Below are 18,612 nucleotides of genomic sequence, written 5' to 3' on the forward strand. Positions count from 1 at the left end.
CAGTCCTCAGTGTAAGCGACTGACACTGAAGACAAATTGCACTCTTTATAATGGACATGGTTCCACACAAGGAATTGACTAGGAAAACATTCAGACTCATCTTCACTAACCAGTGAAATTGCCATGAGATGCTTTGATCACTCGATCACTGTCCCTCTGCTCTGTCACATGCTATCATACCAGGAATCATGCATTCTCCCCCTTATTCCTGTGCTATTTTTTGCTACCGTTTCACTGATCTTCAGGATCATAACTCAGAGCATAACGTATTTTTCACCATTTGGTCTGTTCTCTCTTGGTGCATTTCACTGAATGCTCCAGTATTAACTGTTCACCATTGAGTCCATTTTTTGTGATCATGACCCTCTTCTGTTGCTTGAATGTTATCCAGGTCAATATAGGAATAATTTGCCTTGCAGTCTTCATTTAGTACAGATCTCTCACTAGGTTTGCAACAGCTGGTCAGTTTATTTTATGTATACTCACCCAAGTGATACTCCAGGTTCACCATATGTTCACTCATGGAAGATCCTGCCCACTGAACCAAATGATGTAGAGCATTCTGGTCTTAATGTCTAAATAAATCATTCAAATGTGTCCGTACTTTGGTTAAACAAGGAAGGATTTGTTTTACCCACTGCAGGGCAGAGAGGACACAGTACACACACTCTCCTTGATTGTATACAGCATGGCATTTTATACACATTTTGGAGATGAAGTTTAAGAATTCTACCAATATACAAAGGTTCATTTCTTATCCTCATATAAAATCCAGAGCCAGATATGGTTTGATTATCCACTTCTGATCACTTTCTTTGCTTGATTATCAAGTGCCTTGGAGACTCTTGCCATTGCTGAGTGACAAGTGGTCCAATTTTTTTTAAATTATTTGTCATCTCCCCAGGGACTGTTTGGGCCTTTTTTTTCCAAAGCCTCTTGCTCCTTCCACCTCCGCTGTCCCATTGATATGTTCCTTCAAAAACATGGCATACACATTTTACTCTGAATATGTCAATATATCCTTTTACTGTACAGTACTGCGCAAAAAGAACTTGGGCACATATGTATATATAATTAGGGTGCCTAAGCCTTTTGAACAGTACTGTTTTTTCCATTGTGGAGTGGGGAGCGAGCTTATAAATCTGGCGGGAACAGCGGATGTTGGGAATGGTGAGGATGGAGTGCGGTGGGAGGGGTGTGGGACAGGAGGCGGAGAAGGAGTGCTGTGAGTGGGGGATTGGTGGCATGGCTGCAGACCTACCCAGCCCTGAGACACCAGGCAATGTCACTTGATTGCAAACAATTGGTTTACTAATCATTACAAAATGTTTCTCTGGTGCTTCCTGCTCCCTCCCCTCTCCCTTTCCCTTAATTGAACCATGATTCCCCTCTCCCTGCCCCCTTCCCACTCTCAGTCCACAATAGAGACCCGTATCAGCATCAGGTTTATCATCACTCGCATCTGTCATGAATTAATTTTTTTACAGCAACAATACAATACATAAAATTACTACAGCACATATACATAGCTAGGGTGCCTAAGACTTTTGCACAGTCCTGTATATCAATATCTATGTCGGAAAAAGCTGCCAGAGAAGGGTAAAATTTTGCATACAGCTCCCAAGGGAATCAATAAGTATTCCCATTTACAACCGTTACAGCTGAAATCTACAGCCACAGAGACTACAGTAAATAAATTGTTTTCAACCCATTTATGTGAAGTAGCCATCTTAAGAACGACAACACAAGATGCTGGAGGAACTCAGCAGGTCAGGCAGCATCTATGGAGAGGGATAAGCAGTCTATGTTTCAGGCTGAGACCCTTTACCAGGTCCTGATGAAGAGTCTCACCCCAAAATCTCCACTACTTATTCCTCTCCATAGATGCTGCCAGACCTGATGAGTTCCTCCAGTATTTTATGTGTGTAGCTCTGAATTTCTAGCATGTGCAGGATCTTGTGTTTATTATCTTAAGACCTAGCAGTCACAGCACTCCAGACCTCCCAGGGAATGTTGAATGCTATCTTGTTATTCCATTTTCTTTTCACAATCTATTTTTGTAATTCATAGATTTTTATGTCTTTGCACTATGCTGCTGCCACAAAGTTACAAAATATCATGCCATATGTCAGTAATAGTAAAGCTGGTTCTAATCCTTCTCACATGCTGTGATCTAGATATCTCATGACATGGAACTCCACTAACAAGTCAGTCAGTCAGTCAGTCATTGTCCTTGGCCATCTTCTCTTTTGTGCCCCATTTGTGGTTCAGGGTCATCATTTCTGCCTCTGCGCTACAGTGTCAAATTGTCTTTGGCCTCTCATGTTTCCTCCGACCTTCAAGGGTCCAATGAAGTGCTGCCTTGATGATGGATTTGGCCTCTTCTTATCACATCTTCAATGTTGCCCCATAATTATTGTGACCATGTCCTCTTGATGGTACTGAAGGAGTAGGGTGTGGTTGGAGATGCTTCTTGGCCAGAAAAGGTGGAGGATCTTCCAGAGGCTCATGGTGTGGAATGACAGAAGCTTGGCAAGGTTGCTGTCTGTCATGTGCCAGCATTCTGATCCATACAAGAGTGTGTCAGCTCTGGTACAGCTTCACCACGCTGTACTTGGTTGATCCCCATATGTTGCTCATTGATCTGAAGCTGTTTCTAGCTTTGCTGAGTCTCCACTGGATGTGGTCCTAGGTCCGGCTATCATACCAAATGACGCTGCCCAGCTAGGTGGGTAAGTCAATGCCATATGCTTTGTCAGGAGGAGGAGTTCTATAGCAAAGACAGCTATAATACTGTGGCTTCCTCTGGCGATGGAAGTTATCTTCAAAGGAATGTTTTATTGAACAGTTTGTATTGCTGAGCTTGCTAACTCAGTTATAGAAACCAGGTCTGGCAGTTGTGGAGTGGAGATAGTTCTTTCATATAACTATATGTTTATACTCACCACATTCTACAGAGGATGTATCGAGAGCATCCTGAGCAGTTGCATCACTGCCTGGTTCGGGAATTGCACCGTCTCGGATCTCAAGACCCTGCAGCGGATAGTGAGGTCAACTGAGAAGATCATCGGGGTCTCTCTTCCAGCTATTACAGACATCTACACTACACGTTGCACCCGTAAAGCTAACCGCATTGTGAAGGACCCCATGCACCCCTCACACAAACTCTTCTCTCTCCTGCCATCTGGAAAAAGGTACCGAAGCATTTGGGCTCTCACGACCAGACTGTGCAACAGTTTCTTCCCCCAAGCCACCAGACTCCTCAATACCCAGAGTCTAGACTGACATCTACATCATTTATTATTATATTATAATTTGTCCTCTACTGTGCCTATTGTCTTGTTGATTAATTATTGTACTGCCCTGCACTGTTTTGTGAACTTTATGTAGTCCTGTGCAGGTCTGTAGTCTAGTGCAGTTTTTATGTTGTTTTACGTAGTCTAGTGTAGCCTTGTGCTGTCTCACATAGTCTAGCGTAGTTTTGTGTTGTTTCATGTAGCACCAGGGTCCTGGAGGAATGTTGTTTCATTTTTACTGTGTACAGTACCAGCAGTCTATGGTGGAAATGACAATAAACTTGAACTTGAGCTTATAGTACAATATGTAGGTTGACTCTGCATTTATTTCCTACGTCATCACAATGGCCCACTTCACTGGTAATTATGATTGACCAGAAACTCAGTTATACTAGCCACATAACAACAAGAGCAGGGATGCAGATGAGCAAGTGTCTCAACCTCGAAAGTCTTTCCCCCATCTACAACACACAAGTCAAGAGCATGCTAGGATACTCTGCACTTGAATGGGTACAAATCCAACAATTCTCCAAGTCAAAGCAGTTCAGTTTATTGATTTATCATCCACTAATCTTAACATTCATTCCCTTACCTGCTAATGCACAGTTGTTATCTTTGTACCATCCATCGAATGATCTGGAGACTACTTCAACAGCATCTCCTAAGTCTATGACCTTAAGCGGCAAGAGGGATAATAAGACATCGGAGCAGAATTAAGCCATTAAGCTCATCAAGTCTGCTTCGCTATTCCATCCTGGCTTATTTATTGCCCCTTTCAACACCATTCACCTGCTTTCTCCCCATAACCGTTACTGATAAGAACCTCTCAACCTCTGCTTTAAATGTACCCTCTGTGGCAACGAATTCCACAGATTCACCAGTCTCTGACTAAAGAAGTTGCTCCTCATCTCTATTCTAAATGGACACCTTTCTATTCTTGGACTGTGCCCTCTGCCCTTAAACCCTCCCACTATTGGAAATATCCTCTCCATGACCACTCTATCTAGACCTTTCAATATTTGATAGGCTTCAATGAGAACTCTCCCACATTCTTCTAAACTCCATTGAGTACAGGCCCAGTGCTATTAAATGCTCCTCCTACACTAACCCTTTCATTCCTTGGATCATTCTTGTAATCCCCCTCTGGACCTTCTCCAATGCTAGCACATCCTTTCTTAGATATGAGGCCCAAAATTCCTCACAATACTAAAAAAAAAACAAGGCTTGCAGATGCATGGGAACACCACCACTTTAGGGTTTCCCTCCAAGTTGCCCACCACCCTGACTTTGAAGTATGTTGTTTGTCCTTCATTGCTATTTGGTCTATATCTTATAATTCCTTACCCAGCAGCGCTGAGGGAGCATCTTCACCAGAAAGAGTCAGTTGTTCATGAAAGTGATTCACCACTACCTTCTAAGGGCAATTAAGGATGAATAAATACCAGCCTTGTTTGTGATGCTCAGATCCCACAAAATGACATAAATCATTTTGAAAGTTCTCAACAGGTTCTTTCCAAATCCAAATCTCCTTTTTACATTGGGTCTTATTTGACTGGGGTTTTTCCAGACATTTCTTGTGCTGAGATTGACAAAACAGATCAATGGCCTAAAACAAACTGCTGAAGGAACTCGGTAGATCATTTGGCATCTGAAGAGGTGAAGAGATGGTCAATGTTTTTTGTTGGAAGGTCTCCATTAGGAACTTCTTCGAAGTGAGTATGCCCTGAAGAGAGTTTGCGGTGGAGTACGAAAGGACACGCAAGAGACTTCAAATGCTGAAATCTGGAGCAAAAAAAAATCTGCTCAAGCAACTCAGCAAGCCAAGCAGCATCTATTAAGGCAAAGGGATGGTTGACATTAAGACCCTCCATCAGGAGCTTCTTCAAAATCAGAAGCCTGTTAAAGTGAATTCATCATACAGTTTCCTAACCCATGCTAATGTGCCCCTGATACTTTGCAACAGGTTATCAAGCTGGTTTACGAGAATAAAACATGGAAGTCAACTCATCTTCAAACCTGACGCAGTGACCTGTAGGTCCAGTGGGTGCCTCCTTTCCACATAGCTGTCAGGAGAGATGAATTTGTAAAATATTATCTATATCTCTGATTTATAGGCTTGTTTTAACTTCATACCGTTATAGCTTAAGAGACTGCTCCCTCCTGGAATAAATCTTAGATAACAATACCAAGATTAGCTGGTAGCTTGACAGACATGGAATTTAAAGCAGCATTAATTACAGTCCTCAAGTACAGCCTGTGGAATACCACAGTATTTTCTGATGCAGCCCACAAAGATGAGAAAGTGTTCATACTGGGTGACGGGAGCTGGAGGAGGTTTACACTGGGCGAAGAGCTTTGAAAGTTAATGATGTACTTATGCTCTATTGTGGCCTTCTTTTGCAGAACACTCTGATGGCTTGTGTCATCGGCTGACAACAGTCTGTCCAACAGTGAAACCGCAAACCCAGGGATTAGCCAAAGATGCTTGGGAAATCCCACGGGAATCATTGAGGTTGGAAGTGAAGCTTGGGCAGGGTTGCTTCGGAGAAGTGTGGATGGGTAAGAGACTTGACGTTCTTTCTATTAATCTTGCAAGGTGAAAATTTCTCTTGATGATAGAAGAAAAAATAACTTTTTGACAACCGCAGTTAAGTGTCTATTGGCAACTTTAAATATTGCCTTTTAGAATAGATTAAGGCCATTTTCAGTCTAAGTAGTTTATTTTTATGACTGCATGTTTCTCTGCTGCTTCATCCGTGATGCCACTGAATGTGTTAAATAGGAGCAGGATTAGGTATAGGCTACTTGCTCCGCCATTCAGTATAATCATGGTTCATCTACCTTAGGCCTTGGTTCTCCTTCCATGTAGTTCTTCATAGCCCTCAATTGTCCAATCATTCAATAAGTCACCTACTTTCACTTCCAGTTCCTCTGTGATCTAGCCTGCACCATTGTCTGGGATGTAGAATTCCAGAGATTCACCAACTCTGTGGGAAGAAAATGGAACGGTTCAAGTATAGACATGGACAGGCGGGCACTTAAGAAACTCTTAGGTATGCACCTGGATGTTAGTAAAGTGGAGGGTTATGTAGGAGGGAAGGATTAGATCTTAGAGTAGGTTAAAAGGTTGGCATAACGCTGTGAGCTGAATGGCCTGCACTGTGCTGCAATGTTCTATCAAAGTAGACTTAAGCTCAGTTTCTACTTATTTTTTGAGGTAGTGAATTGTTGGAGGCGATATGGATTAGGCCTTGATTGTCCCTTTGTTGTGCATGTCCCAGAGGCAAAATAGGCCTCAGGTTATTGCACGTATTGTTCCATTTCCAGACAAGTGGAGACCCAGGAGAGAATGGCAGGAGTTTTGCTTCGTTATTCACTCTGACCCCTGAAAGGTCGAAGTTCCAGCTACTGATTAAATATCAAGTTCAAGGGAATTTTGTCTGCTGTGTCCAGTGTTGGAGATTAAAGGTAAATTTCACCATCATGGAGCTCGGATGTCATTTTTTGAGATCCCCAAATCATTTAATTGTTGATTTAATCAAACTTCAGCAGTGTCATAAAGAGGCACAGCATAGTCACAAGCCCTTCAACCCACCAACTCAGTGCTGGGCGACTCCCATTCCCACATTAACCCAACTCCAAATCATATTATTTTCCTCATGTATCTATCAACTTTCCCATCCCAGATTCTGCCAGTTACCTGCATGTTATCAGCAATTTACAGTGGCCATTCACCTACAGAAATACATGTGCATTATAAATATGCATATATATGTATGTTTGATGTTTTTCCTTGAACCGGTTTGTTCCATGGTCCGTCCTTGTTTCGTGACTGTCTGTGGGGAAGACGAATTTCAGGGTTCAATACAGCATACATACTTCGGTAATAAATGTACTTGAATTTTTTAATATTATTGGGATGAGAGAGGAGAAGACAGGAGAATGGGGTTGGGAGGGGAAATAAATCAGCTACAATCGAATGGTAGAACAGACTCTAACCTCCAGACTGGAGAACCCAGAAGAAGCTGATGTTACAGGGAGAACGTGCGACCTCCACACCTACAGCAGCAAAGATGAGTAAGATTCCTTGTTACTTGAGCTATGAGGAAACAGCTCTACCAGCTGTGCAACTATGTACTTCAAATGCACAGTACTGTAGTAATTCTATGTACAGTCAGCCCTCCTTATCCGCGTGTTCTGCAGGCGCAGAATCGGGAAAACTCGGAAGTTCTCTCTTCAGCACTCATTGTTTGAGCATTGTTCGCCTCGTATCTTGTGTTGTGAGCGAGAGGAAGGAGTTTAAGGCTAGCAAGGGATGGCTGGCTAGCTACGTAAAGCGCTACAGCCTAAAGAACTTAAAGATCACGGGAGAATCAGGATCGGCTGATGCCGAGGCGGCATCAGCGTTCCCAGAGGAGCTACGATGGTTGCGTCTGCACTGAACATGTACAGACCTTTTTCCTTCTCATTATTCCCTAAACAATACAGTATAACAACTGTTTACATAGCATTTACATTGTATTAGGTATTATAAGTAATCTACAGATGATTTAAAAATATACAGGAGGATGTGCGTAGGTTATGTGCAAATACTACGCCATTTTATATAAGGGTCTTGAGCGTCCACGGGGGGTCCCGGAACCAATCCCCCGCAGATAAGGAGGGCTGACCATACTGCATTGTACTGCAGCCACACAAAAAAAAGCAAATTTCATGACATGAGTAATGATAAACTTGATGTGGGTCTCTATTGTGGACTGAGACTGGGAACGGGACAGGGAAAGAGAAATCATGGTTGGGAAAAGGGGGAGGGAGAGGGGAGAGAGTGAGAAGCACCAGAGAGACATTCTGTAATGATCAATAAACCAATTGTTTGGAATCAAATGACCTTGCCTGGAGTATCAGGGCTGGGTGTGGCTGCACCCATGCCACACCACCCTCCCCCCGCGCCAGCACCCCTTCTCTGACACCTGTCACACATCCCCCTGTGGCGCTACACCCTCATTTTTCCCAGCATTCTTTGCTCCTGCCAGATTTACAAACTGGCACTCTACTCCACATTGAAAAATATAGTCCTGTGAAAATGTCGTAGGCACCCTAGCTATATACAGTTGCAAGAAAAAGTCTGTGAACCCTTTGCAATTACCTGGTTTTCTGCATTGCTCATAAAATGTGGTCTGATCTTCATCAAAGTCACAATAATAGACAATTTGCATAAACTAAACTAATAGCACACAAACAATTGTACTTCTTGTCAAAACTGGGCATACTATTTGAACAATCACAGTCTAGGTTCTAAAAAGTATGTGAACCTCTGGGGTGATGCCTTCTACAAAAGCTGTTTGGCGTCAGCTGTTCCAATCAATGAAAAAGAACCCAAGGGTAACAGCAAAAGACCTGCAGAATCCTCTAGAGCTTACTAAAGGCTCTGTCCTTGTGTCTACTATAAGTAAAACACAGAAAGAATGGTGTTCATGGAAGGACACCACAGAGGAAACCACTGCTCTCCAAAAAAAGCAAATGCTGCACGTCTATTTTGCAAAAGACCACCTGGAATTTCCACAATGCTTCTGGGACAGTGTTCTGTGGACAGATGAGACAGAAGTTGAACTTTCTGGCAGACCGCTATGTTTAGAAGAAAATGGGCACTGCATACCAACACTGAAACCTCATCCCAACTGTGAAGAATGGTGGAAGTGGCCTCATGGTTTTGGGGATGTTTTTCTGCCTCAGAGCCTGGACATCTTACAGTCATTGAAGGAACAATAAATTCAAAATTGAATTAAGACATTTTACAGGAGAATGACAGGATAGCAGTTGTCACCTGAAGCTTAACCGAAGTTGGATGATGTAACAAGGCAATGATCTGAAACACAGGAGTAAGTCAACAACAGAATGGTTTAAAAAGAAGAAAATTCATGTTTGGAATGGCCAAGTCAGAGTCCAGACCTTAACCCAATTGAGGTGCTGCGACATGACCTGAAGAGGGTTGTTCATGCAAGGTATCCTGTGAATATTGATGAATTGAAACAGTTTTGTATGGAGCAGTGGTCTAAAATTCCTCCTCGCCATTGTGCAAGTCTGATCAGCAGCTACTGGAAACATTTGGTGGAGGTTTTTCTACCTGCTATGAAAGACAAGGGCTCACATACTTTTTCCAGCCTGGACTGTGAATGATGAAACAATATATTCAATAAAGTCATTAAAAGTGCAATTGTTTGTGTGTTATTAGTTTAGGCAGATTGTGTTTGTCTATTATTTTGTGACTTAGATAAAGATTAGATCACATTTTAGGACTAATTAATGCAGAAGACCAGGTAATTGCAAAGGGTTCATAAACTTTTACTTGCAACTGTATATGTTCCTAAGACTTTGCATTGGACTGGTCAAAGAACACTGAGGCTGTCTACAAGAAGGGTCAGAGCCGTCTCTATTTCCTGAGGAGACTGAGGTCCTTTAACATCTGCCGGATGATGCTGAGGATGTTCTACAAGTCTGTGGTGGCCAGTGCTATCATGTTTGCTGTTGTGTGCTGGGGCAGCAGGCTGAGGGTAGCGGACACCAACAGAATCAACAAACTCATTCGTAAGGCCAGTGATGTTGTGGGGGTGGAACTGGACTCTCTGACAGTGGTGTCTGAAAAGAGGATGCAGTCCAAGTTGCATGCCATCTTGGACAATGACTCCCATCCACTCCATAATGTACTGGTTAGGCACAGGAGTACGTTCAGCCAGAGACTCATTCCACTGAGATGTAACACTGAGCGTCATAGGAAGTCATTCCTGCCTGTGGCCATCAAACTTTACAACTCCTCCCTCAGAGTGTCAGACACCCTGAGCCAATAGGCTGGTCCTGGATTTATTTCCACTTGGAATAATTTACTTATTATTATTTAATTATTTATGGTTTTATATTGCTATATTTCTACACTATTCTTGGTTGGTGCAACTGTAACGAAACCCTATTTCCCTCAGGATCAATAAAGTATGTCTGTCTGTCTTTCTGTTTATATAAAGGAGCTTTAAAAGAGCTGATGGACTTATAACCAACAGAGTTGGAAACTTTCTTCTGATAATCCCAATGCTGACCTAAAGTTTAGCTCTTTGTGACTATTAAAACCTTCACTGCAGTCTAAACTGGAGCTTATCAAAATAGCGTGCTGTCAGTCTTCACTGAGGATAGGGGAATTGAACTTAAAAAAGCAAATGTTTGAAATACTGAACAGAGTTAATGTTTCATCCGCTTGACTTTTATCAGAGCTGGGAAACTTCAGGGATATGACCATTTACAGAAGGAATATGTTCCTGGAATGCAAGCTGTTAATTAAAATTTGCTAAGAGAAAAGGGTAGGTTGATGTGCTTTGTGGATAGTTAAGAAGAATGTTGTCTCTTAGGTGAAGAGTGACATAGTATTAGTGATTCATGAATAGAAGATATACCCTGTGAATCATTGGCATTAAAATGGAAGTTTGTATATTGAGTATAGCTAAATTGAATTATACCTGATAAAAGGTCATATGATCCAGAGGAAGATGAATGTGGGGAAGGGGGCTAAAGGGAATGTGTTAGAAAGTGAAAGAAAGTGATGTTGGGCTCCACAGAAATGATAGATCAGCCTGGAAGATTGTAAGCAGTTGGCTTCCTAAACCAGCAATATCACAAAGGATCCCACCCACTGTGCGCGTGGAGTGTGTGTCCCACTCCCGTCAGGGAACAGGGTGCTCTGCATCCAAGCCAGGACCACCAGACTCAAAAACAGTAATTTCCCCCAAGCTGTCAGGCTGATCAATACCTCCACACATTAACCTACCCCACCACCACTGCTCTATCATATGCTGTCAGAGTCAGCCTATGTACAGGTGCTCTTGTACTTAGTGTCACTTTATGTACATGCAGTCAGTCTATATAAGCTCATCTTATGTATTTATATTTGTTTTTAAAATTGTGTTATTTATGCTTTTTGTGCTTTTTATGGTGCATTGGATCTGGAGTAACAATTATTTCACTTTCATTTACAATTATGTTCTGAAGAATGACAATGATTCTGGGAGTGAAAGGGTTACTGAATGAGGAATGTTTAATGGCTGTGGGCCTGTCTTGCTGAGGTTTAGAAGAATGAGGGGGATCTCACTGAAGCTTATCAAATGTTGTAAGACCTAGATAGAGTGGATGTGGCGAGGATGTTTCCTTTCGTGGTGGAGTCTAGGACCAGAGCCTCAGAACAGAAGTGTTAACCTGAAATTATTAACCTGCTCAGTTGAGGGAAAATACCAGACACACGAAATTACCTCTGAAACGGTTTTTATTCAGAGAGGAGTTCGCAGCCCCACGCACTTCAAGCGTAAGATAGCCAACTCCCAATTTGTCGGTTTACAAAGGTCATACTTATACCCAAAAGCAGGGTACTACATTCGCAAATATGGTTACCGATTCAAATTCATCAATTGATTGGCTATTGCATAGCTAAGCATGCAAAATACTCGAAATAAGCATAAACGTAAGCGTAATTCTTAGAATGGGTATGGACGCAAGCAAAACACTTGAAATAGGTATATAGCTCAAAATACTTTGCCGAACACATTGTCTTGTGGTCGCAAGGTTCCTCTTCTTTGTGGTTGCCACATGCTGTCTGGCATCTTATTTTTGCTACCTCTTCCCTGTCCTCCTACACTTCCCCAATGATGTGTCCTCTGCCTGGTCCTGTCTACATATTTTGCTACACTTACCCCTCACCCACCCCTTCTGCACGTACCCCTTACCCTCTTCACATTCTCAGAAGGATGTCCCTTTAGAACAGATGAGGAGGAATTTCTTTAGACAGAAGATGGTGAATCTATGGAATTCATTGCCACAGATAACTGTGGTACAAATAACCAAATCCTTAGGTATATTTAAAGCAGAGGCTGGTGAGTTCTTGATTAGTCAGGGCATCAATGGTTATGAGGAGAAGGCAGCAAAATGTGGTTGAGAGGGAGAATAAATCAGCCATGATGAAATGGTGGAACAGACTTGATGGGCCAAATGGCCTAATTCTGCTCCCATGACTTATGGTTGAATGAACAATTTTGAATCTTAATGGAAAATCCTGGAGAACTGGAATAAAAAGTCTGGAAGTATTGATTTAACTTGTGTTCAAAAGGGTTGAATGTACTGGATCGAAGGATGAGTTCCACTTTCTGAAGTTGAACTTTGAGAAAACTTGCAGAGGAGGGCAGAGGTTTGAGTGAGTGTGGATGTGGGATGGGGAATTTAACTGAGGTGATTAAAGGTCAGGGTGCTTTTAGAAATGAAATATCAAATTCCATGATGTATACCAAATATTCGGGGATCACAAATAGTGATCTGTCCCTGGAAAGTGAAAGGACTTTTTTATTGCTAAGGCAAGAATGATTTGGATGAATGCTTTATTAACGGAATGAAATTGAGGAGAGGGCACAAAATGTTGTTATTTGTGTGTGGAGAGATGAAGCAGGGGACAGGGGTTAATGAAGAGCAGAAAGTACCTGAGTTCTTTAATGTGTATTCACCTTTGACGTTTTTTTTGTCCTGTTAAGGAACTTGGAATGGAACAACAAAAGTAGCAATTAAGACTTTAAAGCCTGGTACAATGTCTCCAGAAGCTTTCCTGCAGGAGGCACAAATCATGAAGAAACTTCGTCATGATAAACTGGTCCAGTTGTACGCTGTTGTCTCTGAAGAACCAATCTACATTGTTACAGAGTACATGAGCAAAGGTATTTACATATAAATTCAAGACCTTCGTTACAAACTAATTCTTTACATTTATTCCCACTAAAATAAAGTTTAGCATTCTGTAAAATCAATTATGAAATTGATGCAAGTATGAATAGATTCTGGGGCCATAAAATAGGATGATTTTTCTCTCTCAGAAATGAAATCACTTTACAATGGGTTATTCTTTTTATGTTGTGTGAAATTTTGTTTTCCTTGTATAGAAATTCATTAGCAGTTGAGTGTAAGAGCTGATTTCCTTCATGAATTTCAAATAAGTTGTAATACTGACACATCTTAGAGTTTGCAGTGTTTGAATTATGCTCCTTTGTACCATTCAGATAACGCCATAAGGAAGGAAATTTGCTATCTGTGCCTGGTTCAGCTTGTATGCCTTTCCAGACTTACTGTAGTGTGGTTGGCTCTGAACTTCCTTCTGAAATAGCTTGGCAAGCCACCCAGTCATTTACCAAACTGCTGTGACAAAGATTGAACTTTGTCTTTCAGCATGGGGACAGCAGCAGGTCAGGGAGGGCGTCTTATCCCACCACCACGAGCTGGCCTTGCTCGTGATGACGTTGTGCCACTTGTCCAATTAAGCTTCTCAGCTTTCCATTGATGAAAAGCTTTACAACAATTTATTTCATTTTCCCTTGGTGTTGTAGTGGATAGTACAATGCTTTACAGTGCCAGCAGACTGGGTTCAATTCCTGCTTACTGCCTGAAAGGCGTTTGTGCGTTCTCTCCCGTTACCGCGTAGGTTTCCTCCCACAGTCCAATATCGTACTGGTTGCTAGGTTATTTGGTCATTGTAAATTGTCCTGTGAGTAGGCTAGTGTTAAATTGGGGGATTGCAGGGCAGTGTAGCTCGAAAGGCCTATTCCAAACGGAATCTAAATAAATAAATAGAATCCAGCAATTTAAATTTCAATGTGTGCCTGAAGCAGCCCAAGCATTGATGATGCAGCAACTATAGGAAGGGTTGTTGAGCATTCTTTATTGGTATACATTATCCCTGGGAAAAAAGTATTTTTGTGTGTAACAAAAATTAGAGCTAATTCCAATAAACGTAATGGGAATGTGCTCCCACAGAAAATCTTTGAAATCTGCAAAGCTGGCAGACGTAGTGATCCTGTTCACTTTAAAGGTTTGCTCTCAGATCAGTGCCCTGAGGAGTTCATCTGACTTGAGCTTCTTTGCTGTCTTGCGCCTCTGTGCAACTAGTGAAAACTCTTCATCCCTGAACACTCATGAATATGTAAAGCAGGCGCACATCAGATAAAGAATAGGAGAGAATTGCTGAGAAGGAGCTGGCTGACAGAATAATGGCCCATACATTAAACATGATTATGCAGGAGTCTGAACTCTCTGTCAACCATCAGGTTTCAAAGGCTGAGACCAGTGTGAGGAACATAACTGTCGTGGTACCAAAGGGCAGGCGAACAATGTTTTCAGCACTGGAAGACCTATAAATTTGTTCAGATTTGCATATCTTTCTCTTTGCATATTATCTGAAAAATGTTTGTGTAACTACTGATGAGTATTTTAAACGGTGGGAAGGAGCATGTAGGTTTAGGAGCGCTTTTCTGCATTAGAATTAGTCAAGTGCTAGGTTTTGTCATCTCCTCTCGTAGTTTGTAATTAAAACGGAAGTGGCTGTTTGGTTGAAGCTTTGGGAAGTGGTCTGAAGTGGTTTGGAAATTTGTGTTGGGTGGATGTAGTGCCTGATGACACCCTGCACTGAAGCAGTCCTGAGAACTACTGCGTGTCATATCTTTGCACAAGCATACCTTAATATGGAAGTATTGACTCACTGGCTTTCCTCCCACAATCCAAAGATGTACTACGGGTCCATGCTAGTAAGTTGTCCGCTTGCTACATTGGCACCAGAAGCATGACGAAATTTGCCGGCTGACCCCAGCACATCTGCAGAATGCGTTGGCCGCTGGTGCGAGCGGCACACTTCACTGTGTGTTTCGATGCTGACAGAGTAGCAGATGAAGGACTGGTCTGCTTAGTGATGACACCACTGCAGCACTGATGCCAGAATCACATGTTATGGTGAATTTATTATGATTTCATTCTGTAGGTGGCAATTACCAAATTAAGGTCATTAAATAAGGAAGAAAGCTAAAATGAATCTTCATTTTCCTTAGAATTATCAAAAAGTTGTCTTTAATTCCTTTTGATGACTGACTTTATTTTTAGGGTGCTTTGGTCTGCAGTGCTCTTTTTTTTTAATATATAGCTGCGTGGACCAACCATTGCTCTCAACAGGAAATTTTTACGCAGCCTAAAGTGTGTGTGGCACCTTGAGTGTTTAAATGTTAAGAAAATTCTGCGCTGAAATAAAGGCTATGTCCACAGGAGCATTTCAGATATTGCGTGGTCTCGTACCTGCACAGCTTAGGGGGAACAGTGGTCACCAGGGTTTGTGTTCTAGCTAGTTTATGGTACAATGTTCCCCTGCAAAGTGAAATTAGATTAAATGCTGACAGTTTTGGGAAATGATCTTATTTTTAGTTTTGATGACAGCAGTGCATCCACATAACAAAGCACAGCTATTAAATTCAGTTTATTGCTAAGATTTGTTTATTGTCCTATGAGATAATGTTGTACATGTGTGGTCCTTTCAGAAAATGGGTGTCATCGTGATTTTGGAATTGACTTTCACCTTTAGTATCTGATCTCAAATCTAGATGAGATACATGAAGAACAGTATATTTAATTTATTTATTTATTTATTCTGGCCCTTCAAGATGCACTGCCCAGCCATCCCCCAATTTAACCCTACCTAATCACAGGGCAATTTACAATGACCAATTAACCAATCAACCAGTGTGTCTTTGGTCTGTGGGAGGAAACCAGAGCACCTGGAAGAAACCCACACAGTTACAGGGGGAAAGTACAAATTCCTTTCAGGTGACTAGAAGCCTAATGTAAAAATCAGTGCCTGCTAACTGCTAGAGTCCGAGGAACTAAAGGATACTTGATGTGGAGAATTGAAAAAACAGTTCTAATGCTGGTCTCCTCTGAGGATGAAGGCTGCACTGTTTCTAGTATTAAAGTGGAATGAAACTTTTTGGATGCTGCACCTGACTCGGGAGTACACTCCTCATGTCAACAACCAAGTCTGTATTGTATTGTGGCCTTTAACACTCTTTCGAGAAGCAGGAAGATAAGGAGAGTAGAAAGAGTTGTGGAAAGGAATTAACACTGAACCTGAATTATTATGTTTTTATCTTAATATTATAGGAAGTTTGTTGGATTTCCTCAAAGGAGAGATGGGCAAATACTTGAGACTTCCACAGCTGGTTGATATGGCTGCTCAGGTTAGTGCTAATGTTAATAATTGTCAAAGGAAAAGTATGGTTTTTAAAAAGCCTAGTGTTTTTTTCATGGATTCTTTACTAATCTGTACCTTGTTAGCATGATTCATATCATAAGCATCTTCCTTGGGACAGATTACCATTAATAACATACACCCTGTACAACAAAGGAAGATATCATGCGGATAATTTGAAGTTGAACTTGATGCTGGAAATACTCAGCAAGTCAGGCAGCATTTATGCAGAGAGAAGCAGGGTTATCACCTCTGGTCACAGATTCTTCATCTGAATTTAGAAGTTATCTGGCTTAGGAAGCGTGCGTTTGATATTTCAATAATATTTGAGTAATCTTTGTGTGTGTGTGTTTGTGTATATTAAACTATATATACATATACATACAATCTGTATGTATATGTATATATAGTTTAAGCATTCTTTGTCATTAAAATTAATTAAGCATTATATGTAAAATTACATTAATTGCAAATGTCATCCCACTAACATATGATATATATGATATAACATATGTGCCTGCCTCACTTGAAAGTAAAGACAAAGCTACGCCTGTATTCTTAGACTCCCGTGGTATTTATTGAATTAGTTTAATGTTTTGAAGTGACAAAGCATAACAGGAAGCTTCGGTTACTGGGGCTAAGTTAAAACAGAACTATTAATGCAGCTAAATCTTCCCCTGAATTTTTCACAGCCATGCTGAGATAGCTTTGCAATAAACTCCATTGCAATTCCCAAATGGGAATTTGATTTTTTTGATCTAAAACTTGTAATTAGTTCAAGGTGCACATACTGTTGTTAAACATAATGGGTGCAAATGTCAAGATACTGTATAAAGATAAATTATTTCAGAAAGGAAACTGAAGTCAGACTGATTCTCATTTTTGCAATTAACATTTGATTCTAATTATTCCAGTAAGCAAATGTTATTTTTCTTCTTCAAAAGTCAGTTTGTTTCAAAAGAATTGAAAGTGGCATTGTGGTTCTATTAAATAGCATATTCACAGCCTGGAACCTGGATTTTCTTACGAGCTATTTGTAGGAACAATATCACTTTCTTAATGATTAATGTCCATTTGTTTCAGTTCATACATGCTCCTGGTTGGTGGGAACCATTTGTTAGAAAAAATATAAATTGGCTCAAAATTAATTGTATTATTTCTAACATTAAAAATATTTAATAATGGGGCAGAATCCAGGTGTATCATAAAAATCAGTTAGACATGTACCTAGGATTATGACTGGTTATCTAGAACCTAGGTCCCCAACCACTGGGCTGTAAAGCATGTGCTACCGGGCTGTGAGGAAACGATATGATTTGGCGGTATGAAACGATATGAGTCAGCTGCACCTTTCCTCATTCCCTGTCACGCCCACTGTTGAACTTGAACGCAAGCAAGGTCATTACCCACACGAGGTCATCAGTCGGTCATTAACCTACAGCTACTTGAGTAAAAAACAAATGTCACTTGAGAGTTTCTTTGGAAGAGGTGGTGGGGGACATACCGGTTGTGATTAACACCCATTCCCCTTTTGGCTGGTCCACAAGAATATTGTCAATATTAAACTGGTCCACGGTGCAAAAAAGGTTGGTGACCCCTGATCTAGAAGCACAGAGCATTGAAGAGCTTTCTTGGGGAAGAGTGACGTCTCAAATTGAGAGAAGGATAAAATACTGAAAATCAAAAACATGCAGATATTAGAAATCTGAAATAAAACCAAGGTGCCGGAAACATTCCATAGGTCGAGTGGCACCATGATAAGCAACGCTTCACGGCAATAATTTTTCATGGAGAGCTGGGGTGGAGAGAGAACAACTGAGTTTTACGTGAAGGAAAGGGAAAGGGGTGGAGAGGCCAAAGAAACTGTCCATGATGCAATGCAGGTTGTCCAGGATGACACAGCACTTTTGGAGCCAGTTGGTTGATAAATGATGAAGGCTGTGAGACAGGAAAGATACATACTCTAAAGACAGGGATTGCTGGAAATCTCAAACAAAAGATAATATTGGAAATGCCCAGGAGACCAGATAGCACTTGTGGGGAGGCAATAACTGAGTTAAGGTGGATGACCTTGCATCAGAACTGGCCAGTCCACAAACAGAAAAGGCTTGTTAACAAAAATTGTTGAATTCAATAGTAAGGAAAGAGAGTATTTCCCAAGAGATCAATGATACATGTTGAAAGGTGGTTAACCCATTCCAAATAAGTACTGAGTTTGTCCTCTGACACTAAGTTGTATCC

The 18,612-nt window shown here is 41.2% G+C and overlaps 1 protein-coding gene across 3 annotated transcripts in view; it reads left to right on the forward strand.

Moving 5' to 3' along the window:
* The window catches only part of LOC140736124 (proto-oncogene tyrosine-protein kinase Src-like), a 215,255-nt gene that overhangs the window by 175,341 nt on the left and 21,302 nt on the right, over positions 1-18,612 (forward strand). For all 3 annotated transcript variants that reach the window (XM_073061919.1, XM_073061918.1, XM_073061920.1), the window contains 3 exons: positions 5,700-5,855; positions 12,851-13,030; positions 16,284-16,360. In XM_073061919.1, coding sequence (XP_072918020.1) covers positions 5,700-5,855; positions 12,851-13,030; positions 16,284-16,360 — 413 coding nt within the window. The remainder of the gene's footprint in view (positions 1-5,699; positions 5,856-12,850; positions 13,031-16,283; positions 16,361-18,612) is intronic.

Source organism: Hemitrygon akajei, chromosome 11 (assembly GCF_048418815.1).
Source record: "Hemitrygon akajei chromosome 11, sHemAka1.3, whole genome shotgun sequence".
Taxonomy (NCBI): domain Eukaryota; kingdom Metazoa; phylum Chordata; class Chondrichthyes; order Myliobatiformes; family Dasyatidae; genus Hemitrygon; species Hemitrygon akajei.